This window comes from Pomacea canaliculata, linkage group LG11 (assembly GCF_003073045.1).
Source record: "Pomacea canaliculata isolate SZHN2017 linkage group LG11, ASM307304v1, whole genome shotgun sequence".
Classification (NCBI taxonomy): Eukaryota; Metazoa; Mollusca; class Gastropoda; order Architaenioglossa; family Ampullariidae; genus Pomacea; species Pomacea canaliculata.
In genome coordinates this window covers 13,823,296-13,851,278 of record NC_037600.1, presented here as the reverse complement: position 1 = coordinate 13,851,278, position 27,983 = coordinate 13,823,296, and the positions used below count along the sequence as shown (strand labels likewise).

Sequence of the window (27,983 nt, the reverse complement as noted above, 5' to 3'; positions counted from 1 at the left end):
ACCTGCTTGCTTGGTCAGTTGGTGTCCCTTCCTCTGTTCGTTCCTGAAGTCCTTATCCAGTTTTCTTTCCTTTTTTTTAAATTTGCAAATGTGTGTGTGTGTGTGTTTGTTTTTTTTTTTGTTTTTTGTTTGTTTTTTTGGAAGGAGGGGGAGATCAACAACAACCACAACGCTGCTTGTAATTCAAACGATAAAGAGAAAGCAACACCTGCAGCTGATTGAAAATATTTCATCAATTTATTTTTGTGAAACCAGACAAGCCGTCTACATACAATAAATATTACGTCGTACAGAGGGGAGAGTGGTGGAGCGGGGTAGTCGTTAAATGTACACTTGGCAACCCCTGCCTGAAAAAAAAAATCTACAGTTAATTTTAATATGCACTTATTGATCGTATTACTGTTCACTAACACGCACGCACACGCATATGTGAACATGGAAATCCCTCTCAAAGAGCGAGTGAGCAGGCATGCACGCACGCACAGTTGGCTAAAGCGCTCTCTATGTATAAATCCCACACTCACGCACGCACGCACACATACACATTAAAAATCTGGACATCTGGGTATTGCGAAGTGACAGAAGTGACAATCACGCAATGTGAATGTGTCTGATAACACACACACACATACACACAAACTGTTACAAGCAAAATACCTTCCACACCAACAACGGCAGACTACATCGTCAACCTTACTTACTATGATATACAGTATCGTCTTATACTCACGCACTGCTCAAAACGCAATGGAGTTTAAACAAATTCACAAATATTATTAACTCGATACAGTCATAATCACCCACTAGAGGGACAGGATAATTTGTAAACGAGAATTACCTTCGTGAGCAGAGACTTGGTTGGCTAAAGGGTTTTCTTGACCAGACACATACTATGCAATATATGACTATGCTTGGTATTTCGGGTTTGTTTATTTATCAGAGTGGTCGTTTGTCAAACTGTTTGTCAGACACTGACATATTCGATATAATGTGCTGGGTAATGAAGGCCCTTTTCTTATGGGAAACATTGTAGCCAATCATTACTGGGTAGCAGAAATGTGCAGAAGATTAAACAAAAGGATACTGAAAGAGATGAATTAAAGAGAAAGAATAGCGACAAACTGCAAGTAACATCACACAGAGGACCCCTTGCCTTGCCCTGTCGTTGCTGTTGTTGTTTCCGTTGCATCGAGACAATGGCACGACCTGAACTCATGAACTGATGCACCCCAAGTTAAATTCGCCACTATGCAACGGCACGGCCTCCTCGGTCATAAACACCCATCCCCTCTCAAGTCCCAGAGTTTTGTAAGATACATGGAAAAAGTTAATCAGATGTACATAATTCCCCACTGTCTGGCGAGGTATGGATCTGTTTCACCAAGAAGGATGTGCCTCATCACGAAACACAACAGTTACGTATGCTAAGGTCTATACTTCCGTCGCCGAAGAATTCGACATGCATTTCAGGCAACTGCAATTGTATTCAACTGTAGACAAGAATTTGCATTGTGAACGACAATTCCGGTGATCGACCATAGTCAACTGAATGCTCCCTGGAGGTCACACTCGTTCTCCGTTATCGAGGACTTGTCGAGTGTACCTCGCCACTTTAAAGGGATTAGAAACTGTAAGTAGCGGCGATCACAGGTACAAATGTTTGTTACAAGATCTCCGGGTTTGAAAGCCATTCCGCTACCGCTGGTACTTTCGTTCTGCACACGATACTACTCGACCCTTAGTCTCGCCATCGTGACGAGAAAAGACGAACTTTCAAACTAACACAAAAATAAAGATAAATAAACACAGGCTGTACCCATACCTTCATAAAACTTCAATAAAAGCAGAACTTTCTGTGTGGAGTGGGGGAGGAATTAAGTCAAACAGATAAGTGTATAAATTCAGGTACACACCCACAATTATGGTCCAAAACAGTATGGCGACAGAACAACTCGGGTTCGCATAAGGAGTAACAAACACTACACAGACGGTTCAATGAGCTGTTGGGCAAGTGCGGCCGGCACTAGCTCGGCTGAATGTAAACACAATATTTAACAGGCTGGGCAAAGTGACAGGACAGGAGCTGAGAGAGAAAGCAAAAGAGAGAAAGAGGTACATTGGTGAACGGGTGGGTCAAGAGAGCGCTATGCTGAGACAGAGGGAAGCTATGTGCCCATCACAGTGAGCAGTGAAGACGGGACGACCATCACGGATAGTAGTAACCTCTGAGCAGTAAATCAGCGAAAAAAACTAGTTAACGGACATATCTATAAATGTGCAAGCCTCCTTGAACTGAACAGATTTGGGCAGATTAAAGGAAGGGGAGAGAGAAGGGGAGGGGGAGAGGAGAAACCCGCGTGGAAATCAAATGTTTCATGAGGTAGCATGTACATTACACATGATCCTAGGGCATGACCGTGTCAACACTAAGGCTGACCTATCCGAGTGCAAGCACCCCTTGTGTCTCAAGGGCCTCTTTAAAGCTTTTACACGACGGTTACATCAAAACTTTGCGGAACTTGGTCAAAGGCTCGCACACACATTCGTCCGGTTAAGAATATCCTTCGCTAGACTCGCGATGTGGAACACGTGACTGCGCTCGACAAATCATTTTAAAGTTTGACACTGAAGCATGTTTAACAGTAAGTGCACAGTTCATAACATCTTTCATTTTACAACGGCTTCCTTTGTTTGGTGGCATATGTCGAGAAGGAATATCGCAGGAGTGGAGACCGCACTCGTTGTTACATAAATCTCAGAAAGATAAGCTCGCCCTTTTTATTTATTCTTTTTGTTCTGGGGGGAAAAGGGGTTATTCTCATGAGACGAGATACAACAGAACATTTATTAAACAAAAACTTGAGAGGCGTTGAAGGAAATCGTGTTTATGGAAGCACAACTCACAAGAAAGACGCAAATCTCTTGCAAATGATGAGACAGAGAGAGACAGAGACAGAAAAAAGCCCATTAACTGAAGTGATTGTAATGTGGCCAGAGAATGAAGCAGATAGGTTTAGTCTTCTTCTTCCAGCGTAGGCGAAAAAGAAAATATTGCTAAATATTTTATATAGCTGACAAATTGTTGAGTACTCATCATCTTCGAGATTTTTGTTGTTTTTAGTCTGAAATAGAAAAAGGTACAGAAACTTGGTGAATTCACATGTGAATTCAAAGACAATTGAATAATCTCCACTCCTTTCAGTTTTTCGGTGCTTTAACTACACCTCAAAAAAAGAGAAAAATGAATACATCCTTAGAAAGTTAAAGAAGCCCATAATAAGTCTTTAGAAAAATCTTCAAAGCATTAAAGACCAACTCTCCCTCCCTCCACTAAAATATGTCAACCTGAATGCCGTATCTTACACAACTTATTGTATTCACAAAACCTTCACACGATAGCAATACTCTAGTCAGTGTGATCCTACTGCAAACAAGGCCAGCAAAGCATCTTAGCATAAACATCCTACGCATGGAAGAGTTCATACGATGGCCATCGCTGGACATTCAAGGAGAGGAGGTTCTGAGAAAGACATCATGTCTTACACCAACAGCTGATTGCGATTGAAAATAATAATTGAAAAAAAAACTACCAGCCCGCAAAGGTCTGAAACAACTCATTATTATCGTTTGAATTCCCAGCCCCTGTTTTTTAAAAAGAAATGTTGTTAGGTGTAGAGGACGGGAGAAACAATTGCATGTTCCAGCCTTAAAGCAATATGCACCGGTGACAAAACAGCTGCTACAGCCATCACAGGAGGTAAGACACCCACTCCATTCTCCCCCATCACCCACCACCAGCTGCACAATGTCTGTAGGGCGCCTAACGAACGGTGGTTACAAAGTGCGCGCGCACAAACATCTCATGGACAAATATACTTTAAAATTAAGAACTATACATACTTACATAATGCGCAAGGATAAAAAAAACACAGGCATGCACCAAACACACAGACACACTCTTTCTCTCTGTCTACGCATGTAAGCAGAGTTGGTAGGAGCTAAGGAGGGTGGGGCTAATTATGACTAGAACGTTCCAGCCCCGATGACGTGATGATGATGATGGTGATGATGATGATGGTGATGATGATGGTGACGATGACTTCGTCCTATCGTTATATTTACATTGTACATGTACATTGTGGTGGCTTGCCGAAGACGTGTGCAGATTCTGGGCAGCCAGCTTTCCACCAGCTAAAAAAGGAACAGGCTCCCCTTGTAGCTCGGACCTAATGTCTCGGGGAAAGCAACAGCCTCGGACGAGCTGCGAAAGGTGTGAAAGAATAGAGAACAATATTTTTTCTTAACTCAGGAGCGCAGGGAAATGCATCCCTCCACCTTTCACAAAATCCGAGCGTCCTTATCTGGGTGGGGAAATGTGTGGTTCACTAACATCATCATTTCAAGAACTCTGCCTGTACACTTACATAAACAACAGACCTGTGAGTACTTGAAGATTCCTGCACACAAGTCAGAGCAAACAGAATGGTGGGGGTGGGGAGGAAGAAAATCCCTGTTTCAGGGTAGCACCCGCAGCCATCGGCACATGAAACTGGTCCACAGTCTGTGGTGCCAAGTTGAAGAGAGTTTGGTAAAGGGAAGTAGGAGACCAAGGGGTGGAGGGAATCGACAGCGATGCCGGGAGGGGTTCTCATATTACACTGCTAAAGGTGCTGCCTGTCTTTCAAGACTGTCGGCTGTCTTTCTCTCTCTCTCACACACACACATTCTCCTTGAAACCACAATCCCTATTAAACAAAAACAAAATACGACAGTCTTTGTCACTGGCAATTTAACATTTCTGGTTCAAAGCGCGACCACAAGAATAGGAAGCAGTCAGCCCATAGCTGATGAACAGTGTTGAAAGCGAGGCACTGAGTCAGTTTTCTTCTGTTTAGATGAGGGTCAACTAAGTGCAGAGCCAGTTTAAACAAACAACCACAAAAGCAAAATCCTCATCGACCACACTTTATGTCTTTTGTTTAACGGTGTATCACACTCGTCTGTCCTCGTCTTCGAAAAAAACAAAAATCGCAAGGCACTCATGAAGCATACTGCACTGTAGCTGTTCTGTCCGAATGAAAATAAATGAACCAATGAATACATAAGGAAAAATCCATAAAGGGGAAAAACACAACAAAATGCTACAATCTCTCTAGTTCTTTAAACTGAGACGACACCCACAGGAAGCAACGCAAGCAAACTTCATCAACCAAATTAGCAACAATCCGTTTCTCTTTCGTTCGACATTACAAATCCTACGACAGCTTTTTAAAGACTAGTACTTTTGTTGGATTCCTCAAACTCGTCCAAAGTAACATTTACACAAACTCACACGTTATATATAAAAAAAATATTGCGCCAAATACATTAACAATTGCTATGCTAAAGTCAAAACAAAATATATTCGACGATCTTATGCTGCAAGGGTGAATCTGTCGTCAAAAAAAAAGGTATAATATTTTTTATTATGGAAACGACTTTATGCAGGTGTCTGTATTGTTTGTTGCTCACCTACTGATGATAACAAAACAGACACAAAACAAAAAGTGAAGCTCGGATCAAAGATAACCTGGCATGCAGTTGAAGCACATTTCCACTACAGATATGAAGGCGTCCGATAGCCTTTCTTGCATCTGAAAGGTTAATGTCACTTGCAGGTGAGAAGGCGTCAGGGTTTCTTTCTTCTTCTTTTATTTTTTTTTTCTTGGAGTGAAGGCCCCTCGTTCGCAAGGCACTTGAAAACCAAAGCACGAATATAGAGGTACAGTCGTCTCTCGGCCAGAGGGTATATGTACACACACTTTTTCTGGTTCCGCAAAAGCAGCACAAAAACAGTTGTAGCCTATTCGTCATCGCTGGACGAAAACAAAATGGGAAGGGGGGTTGTGGGGGAATGAAAGTACAGTTTAATACATATATACAGAGATTTCTCACACAGGCACGTTTTCCCCTACATGTAATCAGTCCAATTCGAAGTTGAATCTGAAAACTAAAGCACAGAAAATCATCTTTCGACAACACTACTTGATGATTTCAACATATTTTACAACACTTAAGGGAAAAAAAAATCATCTTCCCTAAAAGAAAGAACCCATTTAAAAAAAGAAGAAAGAAACAGAAGGAAACAAATGCCAAATCTCTTCCTCCCACCCTCCTCCAAAAAATTTTTTTTTGAATGCTGCGCACAAATTATTGCATGACTATACACGTAAAGAAAAGTTTGTTTTTTCTCGCTACTCCAGCATGAGAAGACAATAGTATTTTCCATGGACCAAGGGACCACGGGTGTTTGTCAACAAAGGGAATCAACCCTCACGCTAACTGATGTCACTGTTTACCCTTTCCCACCCCACCCTCAGCAGTGCCCCGTCTTCTCAGTGTCAGGAGGTGTCCACTAGACGATGTTGTTTCGATGTGTCAGGCAGATAAGAACATCTCTATCAGAAACTCAGCACTTTTCATCTCCGCCTTCATTCTGATAATTTCTTTTTTGTTCTTTTTGTTCAAGCAGCGACAGCAAGTCCTTCAAGACAACATGACAGTCTAATGCAGAACAGCGACCTCCTTATCATGTCAGCGGAAGGAAATTTCTCCATCCCGACCCTCACTTCCTACTTTCACTCCGTAAACAGAAATCCGATTGTCTTCAAACACACGCACACAAAAACCCCGAGAGCCCTGTTTGGACAATGTAACTGTCCTTGAGGTCTGTGATCTCATGACAAAAATTAAAACAGCAGGAAAACAAAAAAGGCGCAAAAAACAAACAGAAAAAACACTGCACAACTTAAGTCTGCCGAAATACGATAGCAAGCACCTGCCGGTACCAAGCATAAATTTAAAGCATGTTACTCTGTAGTCAAATAATTAATATTGGTAACGTGTGCATGAGGGCACTGTGTACCTGTCAGCGATCGATACTGTCCTTAATAAATATTTACTCAGGTTGAAAAAAAAGGGCTAAAGAAAACCAACCCAAAGTCTGTAATGAACACACGCTGAAAAAAATACAATCCATATTAGACAAAACGTGTCTGTCTCCCTCTTGAACTCACATACACACATGCGCGCGCGCACAAACACCTATACAGTGTATTTATCACTATGACTTCGAGTTCGAGACAGAAACAAAAAAAGAATTATTGCTCCTTCTGAGAGTTCCGTGTAACCACCACCTGAAGTTCCACAGAATAAATGTCAGTCTCCGCGCGACACCGTCAGAACGACACAGTCGTCCGCTAAAACTTGTCTCCCCTGCACCACCACCAGCGCAACAACCCACCACCAGCGTTGCACCGACGACACGACGGCCTCATACTCGATGACTGAGGCCGCAGCACTCGGCGTCACGTCTACAGCACAAGACCTAAGAGCCGGGCCCTGGCACGGAGCCCGGTGTCCCTTTCTCTGTTCTTGAGTTTGGTCTCGCCGAGGTCGCCTGTTGTTACCATCGAGGCTGTCCGGCGAGAACGCACAACTTCTGATTGAAGAGATTCCTCAAAAAAACAAAATTCTTGCCACATCTTACACACGACTTTTAAAAGCCATTGTTATCAAAGTTGCCAAAGATGCCACGTTGAACGGTTCAGGAAATGTTGTGCATACATTACTTCAGGAAACCTGTTCACATGCACTGTTTAGGTTTCTGTAGGAGACGTGTAAGAATTTGTTCAAACAGTTGGTCAGTTAACAGGAACCACTGACTACCGATGCTTTTCCAGTAAGGTTATGTCGATAATTTTTTTCTGTTTCATGTATTCCAGTTCTCTTGGTTTCTTCTTTTTAAATCTCTTATCCCACGTGACCGCACACAGCAGCGCCCCTTCAGACGACTCGTGCGGACGGGCCGCCGTCATCTTAAGCATTGCTTGATCCGACGATAGCGACTGCCAACATCCTCCGCATCCATCTGCTGACAGTTTCCTTCGCAGTGCCGTGCCAGTAAGTGCGATATTGCAGGATGTGGGAATAATTCCTCGGGCACGATGTCGTGCAATCGTGTTTCCTTCTTGAGCGCCCCTCCGAGCTTGACCTGTAGCTCTTGCGAGGAAGGAGAGGTTATTCCCCCTTCCACCGCCTTGAGGGCTGCGAAACTGAAACCGATTGGCTGTCACACAACTCATGGTCTTCACAAGACAGGACTCAAAAGTATTCGGTGTAAATGTTGGGGTCGACAAATCGAGGCCTTGGAATCTGAAATCTGCCGCCTTCGCTCCTGAGGTTCTGAAGACTGTAACAAGCAGGACAACATTCCAGATGTAATGGTATTTTGAGACATTTTTCAATTACTGGTATTGTAAACAGCAATTAGTGTAACAAATAAGGCTGAGAGACAGAAACTATACAATGCAACACATAAGACTAAGTTTTTCTACTCAAATTTAAGCTCATGCAGAGAAACAAAGAACGAACAAAAGAAGGAAGGAAACATTGACAGATATTCAGACATATAGAAAGAAAGACTTTATAACACATGTTAACCTTTAAGCAATACTGGCCTTTACCAACACTTGCATGCTCAAGACGTTGAGTTACATACCTTGACAGAAAATGCGGATTCTCGAACACAGGGTTTGGGATGTCAGGACCAGTAAAGATGACTGGCAGCTCTACACTCAGCTCTCCGACAGACCTGCGGCATGTGTACGACTATTAAATAGCATTCAAAAGCGTGTTGATGAACAAATTCAAGTAGCAGAACTTACCGAGGCAAAGATACTGACATGCTGTACGGACTTATTTTCTACTGGATTGCTGACTCCCTTCCAGCGATTCCCAACGTTGGCGAAAGGCACATCCGGATTAGCTTCCGCACGCATATCACATGTGAGCGTCGATCGAACTCTAGATATAACTTTATTTCAACTTTGTTTATACAATCTAAAGCAAGGCAAATATCTGCATAATTAGTTAATTATTGTAATCATCCTGAAAATAAGGACATTTAAAAAATATGAAAAAGAAAACTAGAAAGATACGGAGCAGATAAGAAGAAGAGGAAACAAAAAGGGATGGAGAGTAAGAGAGGGGCGACAGAGAAATAGTGTAAGCGTGAAGACAACTCACGTCTGGTCTGGTTTTCTCTTGCGGGAGGTACAGCGTCGCTTGATAAGGCAGACCAGTCCTACGGTTACCAGCAGCAGGAAGAAAGACCCCACGCCACCGATTATGCCCGCGTACAGAAGCGCGGGATTATCAGTCGACAAAGGCACTCCTGTATGAGGTACAAACAACAAAACACAGCTTTTTTGGGGAAAATTTTTAAAGAAACTTTTTTTTTTAATGACCACATCGTTTCCCTTAGAAAATGTCCTAATAGTCTGAAAACGATAAGGATTAAACAGAGACGAAAATATCGATAGGATACATACATGTTTGTATCTTTTAATGGATAATAAATTATTATAACATCCATACCCACATGTGGGCGACGTTTGGATCGAATGCATAGCAAGCACGGCACGCGCGCACACACACAATTATGTTCTGTTATCAGGGATGCATATAGGTAATTTCCTGACTGACTCGTCCATCTCTTTTAAGCCTGTTTCAGAAGTTCTAAGTTGGTAATGTGATTTTCGCGGGATAATATGCAAAACGTGCGAGCTGACCTCTGTTCCCTAACACATTTAGTCTAGTTTTTTCCCTAGCTCTGAGGCCATGAGGACAAGACTCACTCTGACACGTGGGCAGTGAGTCGTTCCAGCTGCCACTGGCCAGGCACTCGAGGGCGATGCTGCCGTTGGCCTGGTACTTGTCATCGCAAGAGAAGAAGGCGATGCTTCCCACTTTTTGTCCGTTCAAGGTCCGGTTGCCGTTGGAGATCTGGTCCACGTAAGGGCAGCGCACGACTACAAGGAAAAAAAATCGATTGCAGGAAATCATTCAGCCATAGTGAACGACCTTTGGGATTGAGCAGGTTGATTTATTGGTCATTGTTTAGCTAGACATGTCAGGATGGCCTTAAGTCTCTGTGGAATGTCTAGCGTTACGGCTACTGTCAGTGGAACTTATATCTGTGCAAAGTTTAAGTCTCTAAGTAATGTCTCACTCCGTATAATGTCTATTCACCTATCATGTCTAATTTTATGTGTTATGTATAAATTTCCGTTGTATTGTCCTAATCTGATTAATGTTAAAATCTCTTTAAGGTCTAAATCTTTGCGTTATCTCTACAACTTGTGCTTTGTCTACATCTCTGAGTAATGTCTACATCTTAGTAGTACTTTTATATTTCTGTGTAGTGTTCATCTCAGTGTTATTTGTCTGTCTACACTTCGATGCTAACTCTTGATATCTTATGTTTATGTCTAATTATTTTACTTGTCTTTAAATATCTGTTTAGTCTGTTGTGCCCAAATATATTTGTTTAAGCGCGGCTGGGGGCCAGGATGTGAAATGGGAGTGAACTGACAAGACTGGCTTTCTAATAACGGGAGAGAACGCAGGAATGAGTAAAATTAAAAGTCGAGACTAGTCAACAAAACCTTCTCTGCTGACTGCGGACACGCATTACTCACCAGGTTCTATCTCACTGACGACCTGCATGAAGCGAGCGTTAAACTGCTTGGTGGACTCCGCTATGGACTCCTTGCCCGTCAGCTGGTAGTCGTAGATGCACTGGATGTTTCCCTGGCACAGCTCCTCCGTGCCGTTTCTAGACACAAAAAAAAAAAAAACCCAAGAAATGTCAGCGATGATGATCCTCCATCAGAGTTACGAACACAAAACTAGAAACACTGTCAGCACGGATGCTAGAGGAAAGATTTGAGACTGGATGGACGAAGACGTCTCACGCGACAAACACTGAGTGGAAAGCAGTTTTCTTTGAGAAGCATCTTAGCTCAGATTAAGAGTGTAACTTACAGAGATGCCCATTTTTTTCATATGAATCAATAATTTTAAAAAATAATAACATAAAAATACTTCTACACGATATTAAACATAATTAATACATATATATATATATAAATATACATTCTGGATGTGTGTCTGTTGACCTCTACGATCTGTCACTGTTTATAACCTACCGCTGTAGGTTGTCAGTAAAGCATGAGACATTTGCAGGCATTAAAAGTTGAAACAGTAGCAGTTATGACCAGGAGAAATGCATCACTCCTCCGCAAGCATGACGGTTAGATAGTAACTATTTAGTGAGTTTCGCGAGGCAGCATGGAAAAAGCTCACATCCCACTTTCTGTTCTAGCATCACACAGCGTTACTCACCGGTAGGTGTCGTTGCTGAGGCTGTTGATGAAGACCGGAACGAACTCGTTTCGGAGGGTGGGGGCTGAGGAAGAGCTGAGTAGTGACGTGTCCGGATGATAGAGCAGAGTCTCGTTCTCGTTCAGCAGCCCTGTGAGGACACGACAGTCCGACATTGGTCATGTAGAAAATCTTTGAGAACACGACAGTCTGACATTGGTTCTATAGACATGCTGTGAGGGATAAAACAATAGAAACCGTCGAGAACATTCGTTTCCAACTAGACGTCCACAAAACTTACAGGTCATTCCAAACAGGAAGTGGATTTCTCGCATACTGGAACTGGCTGAGATGATGTCCCCATTGCGCGCCATGAAGTCATCCGATTTGTTGTTGTTGTTGTTGCCAAGGAGACCGCGTAGTTTACCTGAGACAAAACATAAATTCTATAAATCTAATCAAATAATGTCAGTATACCAAATGCTGAGATGTTTGGTTGACGATTTTTGGAGAGGGAAAGAATAAAGCCAGAGGATGCCGTTTTAAGTAGACGGGGGAGAACTTGTTTTAATAGTCTCTTACCTTGCAGTTCCCTGGAACTAACAAGCACCATGATGTTCAGCAAGTCTTCCGTCACAGACACAAGCACGGAGATGCCAACTGTGTCCATGACAACCGTCAGTTCTACAGTGTCGTTGTCTGTTCCATTCTTGTAGATTGTTATTCCTTGAAAAATAAAACATGGAGCTATTTAACTCGCTAGATTCATTTTTATTATCGTGCAGAGTACTGAGACACGAATACGACTCTAACGTTTTATGACAAAAATGCTCTGCAGAAGTAAAATCAGTTTAAGTATGGAAAACTATGAAAGACAACTCTTGGAGTTGCAGTAAAATAACCAGTTACACCACTGGTTTATTAATAATGGTCTTAAATGGTTGCTAGTCCGTCTGATTTAACATCCTTGCGCTAGCGGGCTACTCTAGCAGTAACTGACCTCTGAACTCTGTCCGCGGGTCTGTGATGTCCACCTCTTGCCGGTTGACGCGAACCAACACAAAGTCTTCCTGGTCCTTCCTTATCTCCACCACGTCCGTCTCGTTGTCAACCGCCATGGCAACGGCCGTGAACACTGTGGCGTTCTGGGTATTGCCTGCAATCCAAACGTTTCGAACCAGGACTTTTAAGCCGAGTGGTATGAAGAGTTCTCGCTGTGATTGTCATCATCTAACTGTCATCAACTACTTTAATCTTCTTTCTTTATTTATTCTGAAGTTAGTACAAGTCAATACACGAATACAGATCCACGTTTCAACTATCAACATGTTATTTTCAAAGCTTCTTCTGTCTCAATATTCCATAAACAATTATGAGAAGATAAACATCAAAATAAAAGCGATTTAAATTGACTTTATTTTTATTTTTCGCGAATTCCACCAGGGGTTTTTGTTGTTTTTTTTCCAAACATGCGTATATTCACTATCTAGCCAGATGTTTCTGCTGCTGTATCTAAACATCTCTCACCTGTTGATAAAGTCTTTCAACCTACCACTCGCGCACTTTTTACAACTTTGTCTTTCAAGTTGAGGAACCGACATAACTTTGTGTATCGATGATGATCTTTCAGACACAATTCCAATAAATAAAATGACCGTACTTTACTGTTCGTATAAACGTGATGTAAATACATATACAGAAGCATGCCCTTCTTCACCTCTCACAGCGCCCCCTACAGAGTTGTCTCCCTTTTCATGTGCGATCCTGCTCAATGCGTCATGGAACTACTTTTAGCAGCCATTCTCTCCCTTACAGCCCGTCCCTCACCTTCCGTGTCCTGCGCCCTGCTAGCTTGCACGTGCACCACTATTCTGCCGCTGATGTCCTGTAGCAGCACAAAGTCACCCTCGCCGTTGAAGGTGTAGCTAAGGTTGTCCAGAGTCACCAGATGTGGGTCACCGGCTGCTTGTGCTATAAAGGCAGACAACCGAGAGAGAGAGACATCTTAAGTAGTCAAGTTGATAGAATTTCTGTTTAACGACTTCAAATCTACCATGTTTTTTCCTGTTTGTTGCATTTTCCTTTTTCTAACCCCCTTCCCCCCAATGTTACAACCGTTTCATGTTCATATGATCTTACTTTTCCTTAAATCACTTACTTTGGAGCAACAATCAACTTAATCAAAAGCTGCCATCAGTCGCTAAATTTCTCTATTTTCAGCCGATACAAGATGCCAATAAGAACAACAATATTCTGATGACGATGATGACGAGTCGTAGTCAACCAATAATAAATTAATAAAACTCACGAATACTAAGCTATCTGCTGTTGCTTTAGTTCCTACCTGATGTTGCTTTAATTCTTATCTGCTTTTCACTATAGTTCTTACCTGCCACAGGTGGGATGTAGTCTTGGCACGACACAGGTGCCCGAACACGCCGAAATCCTTCACAGTGGCTGCGACTGGTGCCGTATTCACAGCAGTGCAGAAAGGGTACCACGTCCTCCAAGAGGTACGAAAACCATGCCACTGTATTGTTACCCTGCAGTCTATAGTTGTACCTCTCTACCATGCTGCCTCCACCTCCCTCCCTCACGTCCAGAAGTTCTCTGTCTTTTCCATAACAACACACCTGACTCGACGACGCCCTGCTTGAAAGAGAAAAAGAAAATGATGATAATCACAAAAATCTTCCAAAAAAATTGAAAGTCCCTTGACTTCTTGCTAAGAGTAATAAAAAAAAAACTACTTGGTTTCCATCTAGTAAGACATACCCAGGAAGATGCTTTTCTTGGTGACCTATCCCCCTTAGCACAAACAGCTGTAGCGATGCTAGATTCTCATGTTGGCGACTCACCCTCCAGTAGTGATGGGGACGAGACACTCGTAGGTGTTGCTGCCCCGGTACAGGCAGTTATGCGCGGCGCTGGAGGCAGAAGAACACAAGGGATCGACCTGCCACCTGCCCAGGTCCCTCTCCGCCTGGTTGAGAGTGCAGGGGCAGGCCGTCAGGCTGGTTAACTCGCTTTCTTTCTCTCCCCATCCAGCCAGCCAGAGCACCAACCATCTGACCGCGAGGCGTTGCTCCATCGAACTGGGAAAATGTCGGACCAGATGGACAAGTGGGACCTGTACACAAGACGCTAACGTTCCATAAAACAATTTCTTTGTTCCTTTCTTTCGTACAAACATCAGTGTTTTTCCTATAATTACTAACTGTGATAGACGTGATTTGTACGTGGTTTTACGTTTTACTTCATTTCTCACTGGTAGGGATCATAAAGGGAGTGAGTGGTCCGAGGCGCCAAAGATGTAGATGGAAGGGACTCACCCGATTGATGGTTGAGTGCGGGGCCTTGATCTGTATGACGGCCAGCGCCGTGGTGTCAAAGACCGGTATGGTCATAGAGAGTTCTCCCCCGTTGTTGGCGACTGTCAGGGTCTCCCCGACACGACTGAGCTTGGGCTGACCATCTTCAAGCTAAAGACAGTGACATCAACAATAACAAATAAACAAACATCATCATCATCGCCGCTCTGACATGATATTATTACAGAATGTAATGCGAGAGGAAAAGAAATACGGAGAGAAAGTGGGGAGGGAGCCGGAAAGAGGACCTAGTTTTGGCCTACGCATATTTGGTCGTCTGCTCTGTGTGTGTGAGAGAGAGAGAGCTGGGGCTGGACTTACCGAGAACGCCCTAACCTCCACGAGAACCTGCTCGCTGGAAGGGAGATGACTAGGGTTCCAGGTCACGTTGACCTTCTTACGGGCAAGCCATTCCTTCGGGGTGTGCCGCCTCACCTGAGGAGCCAGGGTCAGCTGAGCTGCGTTGACTGCAATGGACGTCAACACTCACATAGAAGAATGCACTCGCTCAAAGGCTAAACATAAGTGTCTCGATCCTATCTATCTAAAACAAAATTCTACACGGCAGGGCTTGCAATGTAACCTTATAGTATAGTAATAAAGGGAGAAAACTGGGTTCGGGGCAAAAAAAAAAGCCTTTACATATGAATATATCCTTTGATAAACGTTTATAAATAATACATTTCTCAATTAAAGTTTCCGTTCTTTAAAGTAAATTATTTTATAATCACACAGCATTCCCCTCATTGATTTTCTCACACCCATTTCCCCTCTTTCTTTCACGCACACACACACACATTCTCGTTTTCAACGCCAGCACATTCACATGCACGTGTCCCATTGTACAACAAACTGTCGCAACGACAAACTTCCGCAGCAGAAAATCCACCCAACGATAACACAAGGAGCATCGTGTCATCACAGCGCGTAAAACTTCAGTAGCGGAAAATCCACCCAAAGATAAACAAAGAGCATCGTGTTGCCCCTCCGCGTCTAACTTCCGCAGCTTGCGACAAGAACAATAAGCACTGGCGACTGTCTGGCTCTCACCTAGAGTAAAGGTCCCTGAGTAGTTCCACAGGCGCTGATCGACAACGAGCGCCACTGTCACTTGCCCGACCAGGAACACGTCGGTGGGCATGATACAGCGAACTTTAGCCTCGCTCTCGATTACGCACGGCAGCGTAGAGTTGGACTCGACGAGTAACCCCGTGACCTCGCTGGTCGTGTTGAAGCAGGGCCCCGTGATGGACACCTCGTACCCGCCTAGCATGCTGCCTGACGACGGAGAAAAGTAGAGTGTTCCCGAACCTTGAAGAAAAAAAGTAGATGATTTCAATAAATAAATGAATACTTGATAGCTACCATGCTACCTAAGGACGAATAAAAGCAGAGTTTTCTTAAACTAAGGATGAAAATAATCCTGAGATAACAGGTTTTTAATAAATAAAGATGACAACAATGGAAACTGTTTAACAAGCTTGGCTTTCTTTGACAAATTTTACCATTTCCGCTTTCACCACACTAATTACAGTTGCCTCCCTTGTACTGTTCAGCGAAGATCACGTGGCAAATAAAAACTACTTCAAAAGCTGTCATTAATATCTGCCGAGATTTATTGGAAGGTGCTGCGGATATTATTGTGTCGAGACGCATGTTTGCTCTCAAACAAAAACAAAACAAGCTATTTTAACCCCTTCTCCTACCCTGGAGGGTAATGAACAAGTAACGCTGACGCTGTACTAAATATAGACAGACCCTGTCATGGCAAACGTACTCTGGAGGTCAGGGTGGTCAGATGCCCCGATGTAACCGGATGTTAACATCTAGCATGCACATAAGTTCATAACAAGATAGATGAGCTTACAAACACTTATTTACCTGCAGCTGAGCAGAAGCCCTCAATTTCCGGGGCATCGGTGCGAAAAATAAACTTGCCCGGGATGTCAACGTTACTCTTCCGGGTCAGGTTGATGACACTCTCTGTGCGAGCGCCCTCTATTTCGTAGAAGTTGACCCCGTCGCCTGCGTTGAACCCCGCCTGTAGAGTAGAGCAAATAATGTGCGGCTTTTTTCTGCAGAATATTATTTCTGTACCTCTGAAAGTGTCGTGGAAGGGTTGGGTGGGGAGAGAAAATGTCGTAGAGTACCCAAGAGGATGAAAATTAATATTTCCGCGATATGCTGTACAATGGCACTTCATGATAGTTGTCCACATGTTCTTGCAGCATGAGATATTAAACTCGTCTCAAGAAAACAGCATTAAATATTTTTCATAACAAATTTCACAAATGGGTCTGAAGTTCCATATTCGCTTACTTTGTGATTATGTAATGCGGAATTTAAATCGTATTATGTAGTTATATAATTAATGCTGCAAAAATTATATGTTTTTTCGACTGATCACTTTTAAAATAATGAATGTCAGCCTCCCTAGTGTGCAAGTGCCAGCGAGGCAGTTATGCGGACAGCAAACATGAGGGGAGCTGAAAGTAATGCAGCTAAGAAACAGCGAAGGCTCTGTCTATACATTATAGCCTTATAGGCGCCATGCTCAAGAACAAGATGCACAAGCCTCGTAATCGAACGCCATTACAAGTGTATACATCTCAAAGTAACAGGCATAATCAGCTTTGTAAAAAAAAAAAAGTCTTGCATCTACAAGCATTGTCGCTAAATATCTACAGTGTATCCTCATCATAAAAAATACTTTTGCAAAGCTATTACAAAAATGTCTCGGAGGCTAATCACATTTTACCCCGATAATATTTCCTACATTTGATTCACTGACTTGGAAAGAGCCTGGTGAGGTGATGAGTAGTTGGGGGAGAGGAAGGGGAAGTGATAAGATACATACAACTTCAAAAAATAAGCTAAAAATAAAACAAAATCCTGATTTTTTTTTCTTTTTTTGGAAGGGAAAAGACAGTGCTGAAATGTACACAAAACACGCATGAATACGGCGAAACAGTATAAAGTAGTAGAGACAGCCCAGTGGATCTTATCAGTCTTCTCTGCAGTTAGTCTCCGCACCCGGTACCTCATATAAAACAAAACAAAAACATAAACAAAAATACTGGGGTGGTTGGGGTTGTCGTTGGATGGGGAATGGGGGATGAATGAGCCAAAAAGATGGCCGACAACGCTCGATAACAGCTAACCACTGCTGGAAAAAATAGGGAAGGAGGTGCGGGCGTTATAGTTGGGGGGAGGGCAGCTGATGACGCAGGAATGATGTCAGCAATCTGCACTGAGGGCACTGCTACTCTCATGATGACGTAAGCTGAGGACTGGAAAAGAAACAAAGAAAACGGTCGTCGTAATCACGTGTTTGCAAAAAGTTGCCGCCAGGTGGCGTAGAAGACGCTTTTCCGGTTTGTTATTTCTGTACCAGTGTTTGCCGAAAACGCACATCAGTCAACAACCAAATAAACAATCGAAGCGAACAAACACTGACATTAACAACGAATGGGGCATGAGACAAAGAAAACACACCTTTAGACAATGTCTTTGTTTTTGTGTAATCAGGGCGAAAACAAAACACATTTATATGGGATTTATCACGTGATGGCGCTAAAATTCAGTCGCACTAGTGCAATGTGTGAACAGTTTTTAAACCAAGACTGATTTGTCTTCTGTTGACATGTAAACACATGCACAGAAAAACAGCGTATCCGAGATCTGAACCCTGGACAGCCGATCTTCGCCTTTACGTCAGTACACTCCACAGAAAGAAAAAGACAAGAAAAATAGAAAATAGCAAAGGAGAGGTGGGATTACTCTGGAACTGCCACACATTCTCGTCAGCACGTGGTCTGTGTTGGCAGGAAAGGCAGGGCGTCAGGCCTGTGTCAGCCCCACATCTCCATCACTGTGTCCTGTGGGGATTGTTATTCACACTGCGCCCTGCTGCTTGCTGTGTGGCAGGCCATCAAGACACCGAGCTTAGAGGGTGTTAGGAGACACGGCACACGCCCAGGCCTTCCGACCAGCTCACATGTCCGTCCGTTTGTTTGGCGTAGGAGCTCCACCCAAGACAACCATCTCAGCGCGTGCGTGCGTGCGTTAGTGAACGTGACAGAGAGGAAGAAAGAGAAAGAGAGCGCGCAGGGTATGGGGAGAAATGTGTGCCTGTGTCTGAAAAAAAAAAAATGTGTTTGCAAGCGAGAAGGTGCCTTGTGTCTGAAAACGTGCGTTGCGCGTGCGTGCGTGTGACTATGTGCATGCGTGTGTTCTGTCTTTGTAAGAGAGACTGTGAGTGCTGTGTGTGTCTAAAAAGTGTGCATACATATGTGTGTGGGTTTCAGAGAAAGAGGGATTGGATACTAAAGTCCGCATGTGTTACAGAGTAAGAAAGACAGAGGACAACACAAAGGGGAAAAAAAAAAAATATCATGCCACAAAAATGTAACCAGAATCCCACTGAACAAGTGAATGTCTCGCCCCATGCCTCCCTACCACGATGATGAGGCCTCAGTCTGCCTAGCACAGTGCGCTTCGTTTAAAAAAACAAAAACGAGTTTGTGGTCAGGAGCACAGAATTCTTTCAGACAAAGAGCGAAATGAAACTATATTAGCCATCGGCTGGTCTCCTCTTCTAAGTCACAAAGTGACATCTACACCAAAGAATCCCCATTGAAACAATTAGCATGGGCCTCCCTGTCTCCTCTACCTCCTCCCCGAAATGCGTTCAGGTACTGTTATTCAGATACAGCTTTTATCTGCATTTTTATTATTTGTCATTCATATTTCTCTACATAAGCATACTGTCTACGAGCTACCTGCATCCCTATTAATCTCCCATTATCTGAAAGCTTTCGTTATTGAAACTCTCGCCTTCAATTTTTTTGTCGGAAGTGAAAGGTTAGTGCTAATGATACTGGTGTCTCGGAAAAAAACACAAAACAACAAAACATACAAGTGATAGTAGGGTGTAAATTATTTCTAGATCAGCTCTTCAAATATGCGCGTGCTGTTACAAAGATGGAGCATTGTATACGAACTAGAAACAGATTTGAATCCCCTGACAAACTAATCAACCATTCCAAAAATGTGATTTACAAAAATATAATCACGTGTTTCATAATATCTAATACACATAAAGTAGTCTCCCATTTCACAATGTCTAACTCAAAGTACTCTCCCATGTCTAAACTTTTCATAAAAAAAAAAAAACCTCCATCGCCAACTCCCGTTTATAGAAACAAAGATTGCTTCAAAAATATTATAAATAATAAAATAACGGGTGAGGATGTTTCAAGGGTACTTCTATCTGGTGTCGTCATGACGACAGCTTGGGTGCTGCATTCTACAAGCGCATTCAGTGCTGGACATGCTGCAGGTTCGTGCAAACCACGCCACTCGTGCCATGCTGGCGACTACAGTCAGTCTGAATATTGACTTTTCATCTCTTCTCCTAAAGCAGATTGGGTTTGAAAGCGACTATACAGTGCTCACGTTACAAAGACATCAAACATTTCTTTTTAATTGAGACTTATAGAGAGATTACGAAAGAAAGAAAGAAAAGAGTAGTCACCACAAATCCACCTTGAATGTGCGTGTCTAATAGCAGCTCACCAAATGTTAATGTTCGCAGAACCGAGAGGGTGTGCTCTTGTAAAAGTTACATGGGTATGTATAGCCTTGGACGCAAGAAGAAAAGCTCACCACAAGAAGTCGGAAAAGGAAGAGAAGGAGTGAATGAAGCCACCCGATGGGTGGGACATTACCAACACAGACAGACAATAAACAAACACATTAATGTTGTGTGCTAACGAATGTTATATTGCATTGCACTTGATGCAGCATACCCGATCATGCTTTGTGAAAAGTGTGGTCCTACAAAGTCCTCTCCAACTATCATGCAGTGGTGTCTAAGGGTCTGATGTGTGCATATATATATCTTCTGGCTTCTGTGTCTGACTAATGCAGATTAACGACTATTATGGTGCTTCCGAGAAAACAACAGAGAATCGACAATTTCACATCCTGTAGGTCCGTGTACGTGCGTGTGTGTCTGTGTAAACGAGTAAACATTTGAAAACTTCTTAGACAACAGCCAAATGAAGTCATCTGCTACTACACGCCGAACAATAGGTATACAACTGTCAGTTGTACGAAGGCAAAGCTAAACAATACTTTGGACTGCAACGAGGGTTTAGATTTACGCCTTATCTTGTGAAGGAAAGGAGCGCGAGCTCAAGCTGGAACATAACTAAACGAGTGACGTGGAACGTAGCTAAACACAAGGACTAGTACATAGCTAAACGCGCGTGCTGACGTCTCCTCGCCAGTCTCGGGATTCTCATCAAGGGTTTAGAGTGGGAAAAGGGGAGAACACCAGGGATGTTCTTTCCAGATGCTTGCTTTTGACAAAACTTACCCAAGGACCTATCTGAGAGGCAAAGAAGCAAGTCACACAGTGCAAGGCCAACGTTTTAGAAGAATTCCCTCCCCTCCACACACGCACACCTTTTTCTCTTCACTTCTTTTTTCCGTTACCACGCAAACCAGTGCAGTACGTGTCTACATCTAGCTTGAGGGGAGGTAATCAAAGAAAAAATATCCGACAGCGTATGTATTGAGGAAAAGCGATTCCACTAGCAAAAAAAAAAAAAAAAAAAAAAGAGGAAGAGAGGTGCATTACGCTTCAAGAAAAGAGAGAAAAAAATGCAGGTCATCTATGCATCCATAGGCATCAGCTGCTGCACACTATGTTGCTCAACTATGTCAAGGAGGATAATTGCTGTGACGGTTGCAAAGGGAAGGCGGGCGGTAGTAGGTGGGGTGGCTGGGTGGGTATGGTACAAAATACTGGGTGACAGATGACTAAACAATGTAACAAAAAATAAATAAGCGGAGAAGATCAATAAGACCACTGGACTGAATCTCTACCTGGTGCCCTACCTGTGCTGGGTTTCCCCCCAGCCCAGTTTCCGGTGTGCCCTGGCTGTTGGAGCCGGTCGTCCACTCGATGGTGTCGTAGTTGAGGATGACGAAGGACAAGGCACCGTCGGACACCAGCACGGCCTGGAAGGTGTTGCGCTGCAGCAGCAGAAACAGCAGACGCATGAGGAAGTGTGCGGCAGGCATCGGTCGCCGTCCGTCATTCTTACGGACGGGGACGCGCAGCGCGAGCGCGTGCGCGTGGCGGGTTGCGGGGCCCGCGCTCGACAAACGACAACGGCCCTTTTTCGCTCCTCGTCGCGCCCCTTGTCTCGTCCGCGCCGTCAGGGCAGGGTCCGTCGCCGAGACTTTCAAGATCTTTATGCTGCTCTCTGAGGTCGCCGAGACTTAAGGTTGCCTTGTAAGGCAGCCGAGACTTTTACGGTTTGCCAGACACGGTCGCCGAGACTTTTACGGTTGCACGATATGGTCGTTGAGACTTCAAGGTTTGTGTTGATCGCCGAGACTGTTGAGGGATAAAGGGTCCCCGAGGCTTTACGGCGGCCGATGTCAGACGCATAAAAGAGTGATGAAGTGGCGGGCATGATAAGACTGGAGGAAGTTATGGCGGTTCACTTACGAGGCAGATGGGCACGCCCAAATCGAAGCCTACTGTAGTTAAAGATATAAAAACAACCCACCGCCACCAACAAACTAAAGTACGCCGAGGTCGCGACAAACGGCCCGCCCAGAAAAAAAAACCGGGTATAGCTTGTCCTACATGCTTGACCGATTTTCCCCTTTTGTTGCAGTTACGCGAGGGCCACAGCGGGTAGGTGAAAACATACACACGAGCTGTTTACGCTACCGAAACATTTATTATTATTTACAACAGTCTTCAGTATCTTTGTATGTTTGCCACAACCCTTCCTTTGTTATCCAACATTATCCTTCCCCACCACCTCGACTGTGGTCAGCACCACCTGAATAAACCGTGGCCACAGTTTAAGTCATTGTTTCCTCCGATTTCCATTTATTTATTTACATTACGTTCTTCACAGTCGAGCGACCATATCAAGCAACATTAACTTTCGGCGACCATATTGAGCACAAAGATTCTAGTACAGCTTTTAGATGATGTGGACTGAGCGTGAAACTCGAAACAAACTGTTTGCAATCTAGTACACCTTTATAATGACAAGTGCTCAGCTCCTCCTCTACACCTCGCTGTGTAAGAGCGCATGTTTATAAATGCCAAATAGACGGCTAATAAAATAAACAAATCACCAAGCTAAGTTATTTAAAAACAAATCACAGCTATTCGCGAAACTTTCTCGCAAACAAGCACGCGGCGCCCTTCTGGGGCCTGGCTGACCCACTTTCATGAGCACCAACAGTTCGTCGTAGCAGCTGCAGTCTTCATTTCCGACACACCCTTTTAGATGGGGTGGGGTCGCCGCATGCCTCCACCTGACCCCTTCAGGACGATCATAAATCAGTTTTATCGTGTATTTTTTTATATTCTTTTACTGAGCTATCTTCGCTTCCTAGTCCTTAATGACAGGACAGAATAAAGATAGTTCTTATCGCTGACAGGTTACACAAGCACAATGTCAAAGCAATTTTTTTTTTAACTAGCTTCTGTCTGTGTATAGTGTCTCAGACGGGTGTAAAAGCAAGTCGTAAAAGCAAGCGGTTTACGACTTAGAAACGGAAACTCCGGAAGTATTGGGCTGGTTGTGAAACAGTTTCAAAAACGAATCAGAACACCAGACATTTACAAGAAACTGTACCGAGTGTTGGCTGATGGTTCCGTTCGCTAGGCAGGACTTCCAAACAAGGCAAAACATTGTCGTTCTGACATTACAATCTAGCGAATTTTTCATCTCAGTTTTGGGGAAACTGAAAATTAAAAAATTTCTCCTTAAGTCGGGAGGGGAGTTTTTCCCCTTTGTGATTTGTGCAGCAGTAAAGCGACTGCTTAGGTAAATGTTGCCTTTGATAGTTTTTTTAAAAATTATTATTTCGTCTGGTTGTCGTCCTCCGATCCGAGAAACGCTCACATACTGGGTCTTAGGGAGCGAGAAATAAAAATCTGACAGAACTAAAAATATTCACTGACATACTCGACTGTACACACTCAGCAAACCAGCATCACGGAAAGTGACTTACTCGCTCCCTGCCTTCGTTGATGGCGCCGTAAAATCCCACTCGGTCCCACGTGGCGATGAAGGCCCAGTTGGCCCGGAACTTCCGGAACGCCGACGAGTAGTTGCGCACCTCGTTCTCGGCCAGGCGCAAGATGGCGGCGTCCACGGTCTGGCGGTACCACACTGTCCCTCCTACCAGAACATCCACGTCTGCCCAGTAAGGGGCGATAATTGGGGTGTTGTTGAGAGGAAAGTTCTCCGGTCTGTAAGTACGAAGGTCGTTGAAAAAAGTTATCGCGCCGTTGTTGTTCACCTGCAACATGGCGAAAACACATTATAATAATAAAATGATGATTATGTATTTTTCTTTTATGGAATTTATGGAACTAAAAACTGATGGGGAACTTGAGCAACTTCCTCTTCGTAGAAAAGATATAAAACTTTATATTTATATGTATGTGCAGTTGTCGACTGTAAAATGTGTTTGTCTTAATGGTTATCGATATAATAATGCTAATTTAAAATATTTAAGATAGAGACTTGAAGCATATTAAACACGTGAAGGAAGGCGGGTGTTGGGGGTGGGATAAATCGAGAAACAAAAGAGGGGGTCGCCAGAGGTTACTTGTAAATAAAGTACCCTCATTAAATGCTTGCTGTTACTTTTAGCGACGTTCGCAGCTGACGATCACATGACCGGTTCACGCTGCCGAATAACTGCCTCTTTCAGACTCACGCTGTCACGTGATCCCCTTTTTCCCGACCCTCCACGTCGTTTCTCCCCTGATTCGTGCGCATGTCAGCCTTTACGATCGTCTTCGCGCACTAATTTCGCACTAATTTTTCATCTAACTAGCCCGTTCGTGCTCAGGCGACAGGCATATAGTCGCTGAGCCTTTAAGCCGAAGCACAGCCAGGCTCTTCGCACGCAGGAAGGCAGCAGTGCCCAACTGCTTCCGCTAAGCACCGTCTTGTGAAAGTCAATTCCTAGAGTTTCAGCCTGAGGTATGCTGTGATTATGTTCATCCGCCGACGGAACTATATTCAACTCGAATTCACCGGGACTTTATGTGTGTGTGTGTGAGAGAGAGAGAGAACAGCTAGGGCGCAGTTTCTACCGAAAAAAAAAAAAAAAAAAAAAAACGAGCGCAAACATTTCAAAAACGATATTATCGCAGCATGGGTTCTCTCTTTCTCGCGCGCGCACACACACACAAAGCTGCTGGCTAGCAAATGGCGTGCGTAGACCAAAACTAGGTCTTGTCACAGACTACGCTGCAGGGGTGAGGGTGAGGTGAGCTGGAAGCCAGAAGATGGCAGGAGGTCCGTCCCGAAACCACCACGCCCTTTCCGAACCTGCGCTGCCGATAGCGGAGCAGCGGTCCTGCGAGGTTTGCCGATAGCATGACCGCTGGTCCATCGGGCCTTGCCGGAGTAATTAACCCCTCATCCACCCACCTCTACCCCCATGCACAGTCTCTGTTTGTCTGCAAGTAGTGAAGTACCAAGCATGACGCGTGCGGCAGGCGCTGAAGACTGCAAATGCTGCGCTGCACGAGGCTGCAGTAACGGTTTTCTTCAGGAATCATTGCCTCCCAACTATTACGTTGGGAAAGTGGGACAGGGATGTACCCAGGAAATACTGTACACAGACTGTAATTAATAACACCTACAAACAATGCGGTCGTGAAATATTTCACAAGTCGTCAAAAGACTCTGTTACCAGGTTAAACGCTGCAAACCATCGAAACACGTAAATTATGGAATATTCAGATATACAAAGATATATATATATATAAAAACGTCGGTGTAGGTAAGTGCTAGACTATCAGCAAAGCTGTTTGTTACCACCACGTGAGTATTCACCTTGTGATTTGTATTCACATAAAGTCACGTTCCCGATGAATGCCACAGAGAGAGAGCATTCCTCTATCAATACATATCGCAAAGAAATGATAAATAGAAACTGTTAAAAAGAAAGAAAGGAAGAACAACAATCTCGTGCTCAAACTGCGCGTGCCAAAGCAGCCCTATATCCTCGATTATCACCCTGAACAAGGGCGTGTCTTTGTGCAATACATTAAAGTAGGTTCTTTGCTGGTGTTTGCCATCACACAGCGATCACCGAGGGCTGGCACACTTAAAAAGCAATCACCGCACGGACAAAATACCTTTTCATGACAGGTTTAATGTTTTGCCACATCAACGCATTTTGACACAAGCATGTTAGGAGGTAAGTGTTCAAGTGGCTTCTGTGAGGGGCGAAGGAGTGGTAGGGGAAAAGAGTTTTTTGTTAAGCTATGAAACTGCAAAAAAAAAAAAAAAAAAAAGAGTGGTACATTTCTATGTAGGCAAGTCGCGAAGGAAGATAGAGCTAAATGTAAGACCACGACAGTGCTCGACAAAGGACTTCAAACCCAACGACTTTCGTGTCTTGTTATGCCAACAGCACTAGATGTGTCCTTCAAACTGACTTGCCAAATGCGTGTTTCCTGTTTCGATTTACGCCCAGGCCAATAGTTTATGACTTGTTTGCACTGTTTATGGTATTTTTAAACACATGACAGGTATTGTAGGTAGTCAACAAGATCACAAAGTTACATGATTGAGGCTCGCCTTATTTCTGAGTCTTATTTCTACATTTTATTTTGCTTTTGTGCCTGTACAGTGCACTGTGCCTACTGTAAAGAGGGGGGTGTTGTACATATCTAGGTATTATGGACCCCCTTAGTCTCCCCCTTGTAGACAATCAGCCTGTGGCATCTAATTCTGGCGGTGTAACCCGCCCCGCCCATGGCCCGATTCTATCTTCGTCTGCGTATCTCATATTTGCCACCTCAGTATCGCCAGCATCTCCCACGCCGCTACCTCCCCAGAAACACCCGCTTCTCTCTCTCTGGAAGCTGAAAGCTCCTCTGATCCCTTCTAAAATCAAGCCGCAGGTGGGCTCTTACTCTTCCTGTGAAGATGTAGATGAAAGAAAGTGTAAGCATGCACACACACACAAACAAACGCACGCACAAACACACAAAATTGAACAATAAATAAATAAAATCCTTAACAAAAAAACAACAACAAATCGTTCTGACAGTCTCATAAGGTTCATGTGAACAGAGCTCATCATGATTTTGTTGGTAGGGAGGAGAGGGGAACAACTGCCTTGACATTAAACTCTAGCATGTTCTCTTCCAAACCAACTTGCAGCCACCTAGTCCACACTATATTCTTGTTCTCGATATGCATGTGTGAATCATGCTAAATGGCTTCACTCAGTGTGTCATGTAAGCTGTTACTAAACATATTCCTCCAGCGACGGATGGGGACGGAAGTACCCCGACCACGTTATGGTGCTTGGTGTGATCCCATTGAACAGAGGTGGAGGGGAGCTCATAAAATTGAACAGAGGGCAGTTGAGTGTTCTTAATGAACTGCCTTTAATAAACCGGATGATATTATTTTAGTTTGTTTTGAATTCGTTGCTGCTAGAAATTGTCTTTTACCTTTCATAAATAAATATATTTGCATTTGAGAGTGCACACAGGTGTGTGTATGTTTGGTGTATGAAAGTGCACTATATCTACTGTGCCGATTTGTCAGAATGAGAAAAACAAAAATTATCACCCGAACAGTTTACATGTCAAAGTGAAAATGGCGGTATGGTATGCTTTGCGCATGCTCAGTATGGTGCGGAAACGGCTGCTGCAACACGCATTGTAATTTTCATCGAAATGCCAGGGCGGTCGGCGCGATGACATTTCTGCCCGCGGGCACCCAGCGTGTGAAACTGCCCTCGCCTTTTAGCGCCTTCCTCTGGTGCTACACAGCAGCCATGTTGACGGAACCGTCAAGCCCCTCGCCAATCTTTTCGAGGAAAAAAAAGAGTTCTCTCCAAGGCCGCAGCCATCGCAGCACAAACAGCAACACAAAACGGTCGACATTCACTTCCGCGCCCACCCTGGTCTTACTCCGAGCAACAGGCGCGCGCTTGATACTCCTTCCCCCCCTTTCAGTGCGAAGGGGGCTCGCTGCACCTGTCCCAGTGCATGTCTGCAAGAATGCCAATACATGTTGGCGAGAATACCAGTCCATGCCCGCGGGTACAGCAGTGTGAGTCTGCAATGTAGCGGGACCACACCACCCTGACAAAGTTACTCTCTCCATTCACTGGACAGTTAAGTCCGACCCCCGCAGAATTCTCCTTCTCTCTCTCTCATCAGAACTGAAGTACACTATGGAGCTACGAGCCTCAATGCGCCCACATTCCCCATGTAGGAAATTAACAGAAACTGGTGTTGCCACCGTCCGAGGGACATTTTTTTAATTGTAGATGGTTATCCGGGTCCTCAGGAAAAAAAGCATCTAGTCGTCTTCA

General features: G+C 43.9%; 1 protein-coding gene across 3 annotated transcripts in view; it reads right to left on the bottom strand.

Annotated features, from left to right (window-relative positions):
- Positions 1-215: 215 nt before the first annotated feature.
- Positions 216-27,983, bottom strand: part of LOC112574754 (sushi domain-containing protein 2-like) — a 59,271-nt gene continuing 31,503 nt past the window's right edge. The window contains exons 2-19 of one of the 3 annotated variants that reach the window (XM_025255996.1): positions 23,634-23,924; positions 21,471-21,620; positions 16,458-16,617; positions 15,627-15,887; positions 14,898-15,043; positions 14,538-14,687; positions 14,064-14,335; positions 13,595-13,857; positions 13,033-13,176; positions 12,206-12,361; positions 11,788-11,931; positions 11,507-11,632; positions 11,227-11,356; positions 10,521-10,657; positions 9,678-9,851; positions 9,067-9,214; positions 8,540-8,632; positions 216-8,230 (exon numbers count right to left, since the gene is read on the bottom strand). In XM_025255996.1, the coding sequence (XP_025111781.1) occupies positions 8,143-8,230; positions 8,540-8,632; positions 9,067-9,214; positions 9,678-9,851; positions 10,521-10,657; positions 11,227-11,356; positions 11,507-11,632; positions 11,788-11,931; positions 12,206-12,361; positions 13,033-13,176; positions 13,595-13,857; positions 14,064-14,335; positions 14,538-14,687; positions 14,898-15,043; positions 15,627-15,887; positions 16,458-16,617; positions 21,471-21,620; positions 23,634-23,924 (3,033 nt within the window). In that variant the 3' untranslated portion in view covers positions 216-8,142. The remainder of the gene's footprint in view (positions 8,231-8,539; positions 8,633-9,066; positions 9,215-9,677; positions 9,852-10,520; positions 10,658-11,226; positions 11,357-11,506; positions 11,633-11,787; positions 11,932-12,205; positions 12,362-13,032; positions 13,177-13,594; positions 13,858-14,063; positions 14,336-14,537; positions 14,688-14,897; positions 15,044-15,626; positions 15,888-16,457; positions 16,618-21,470; positions 21,621-23,633; positions 23,925-27,983) is intronic. The other 2 variants (XM_025255997.1, XM_025255998.1) reach the window with 2 other exon arrangements.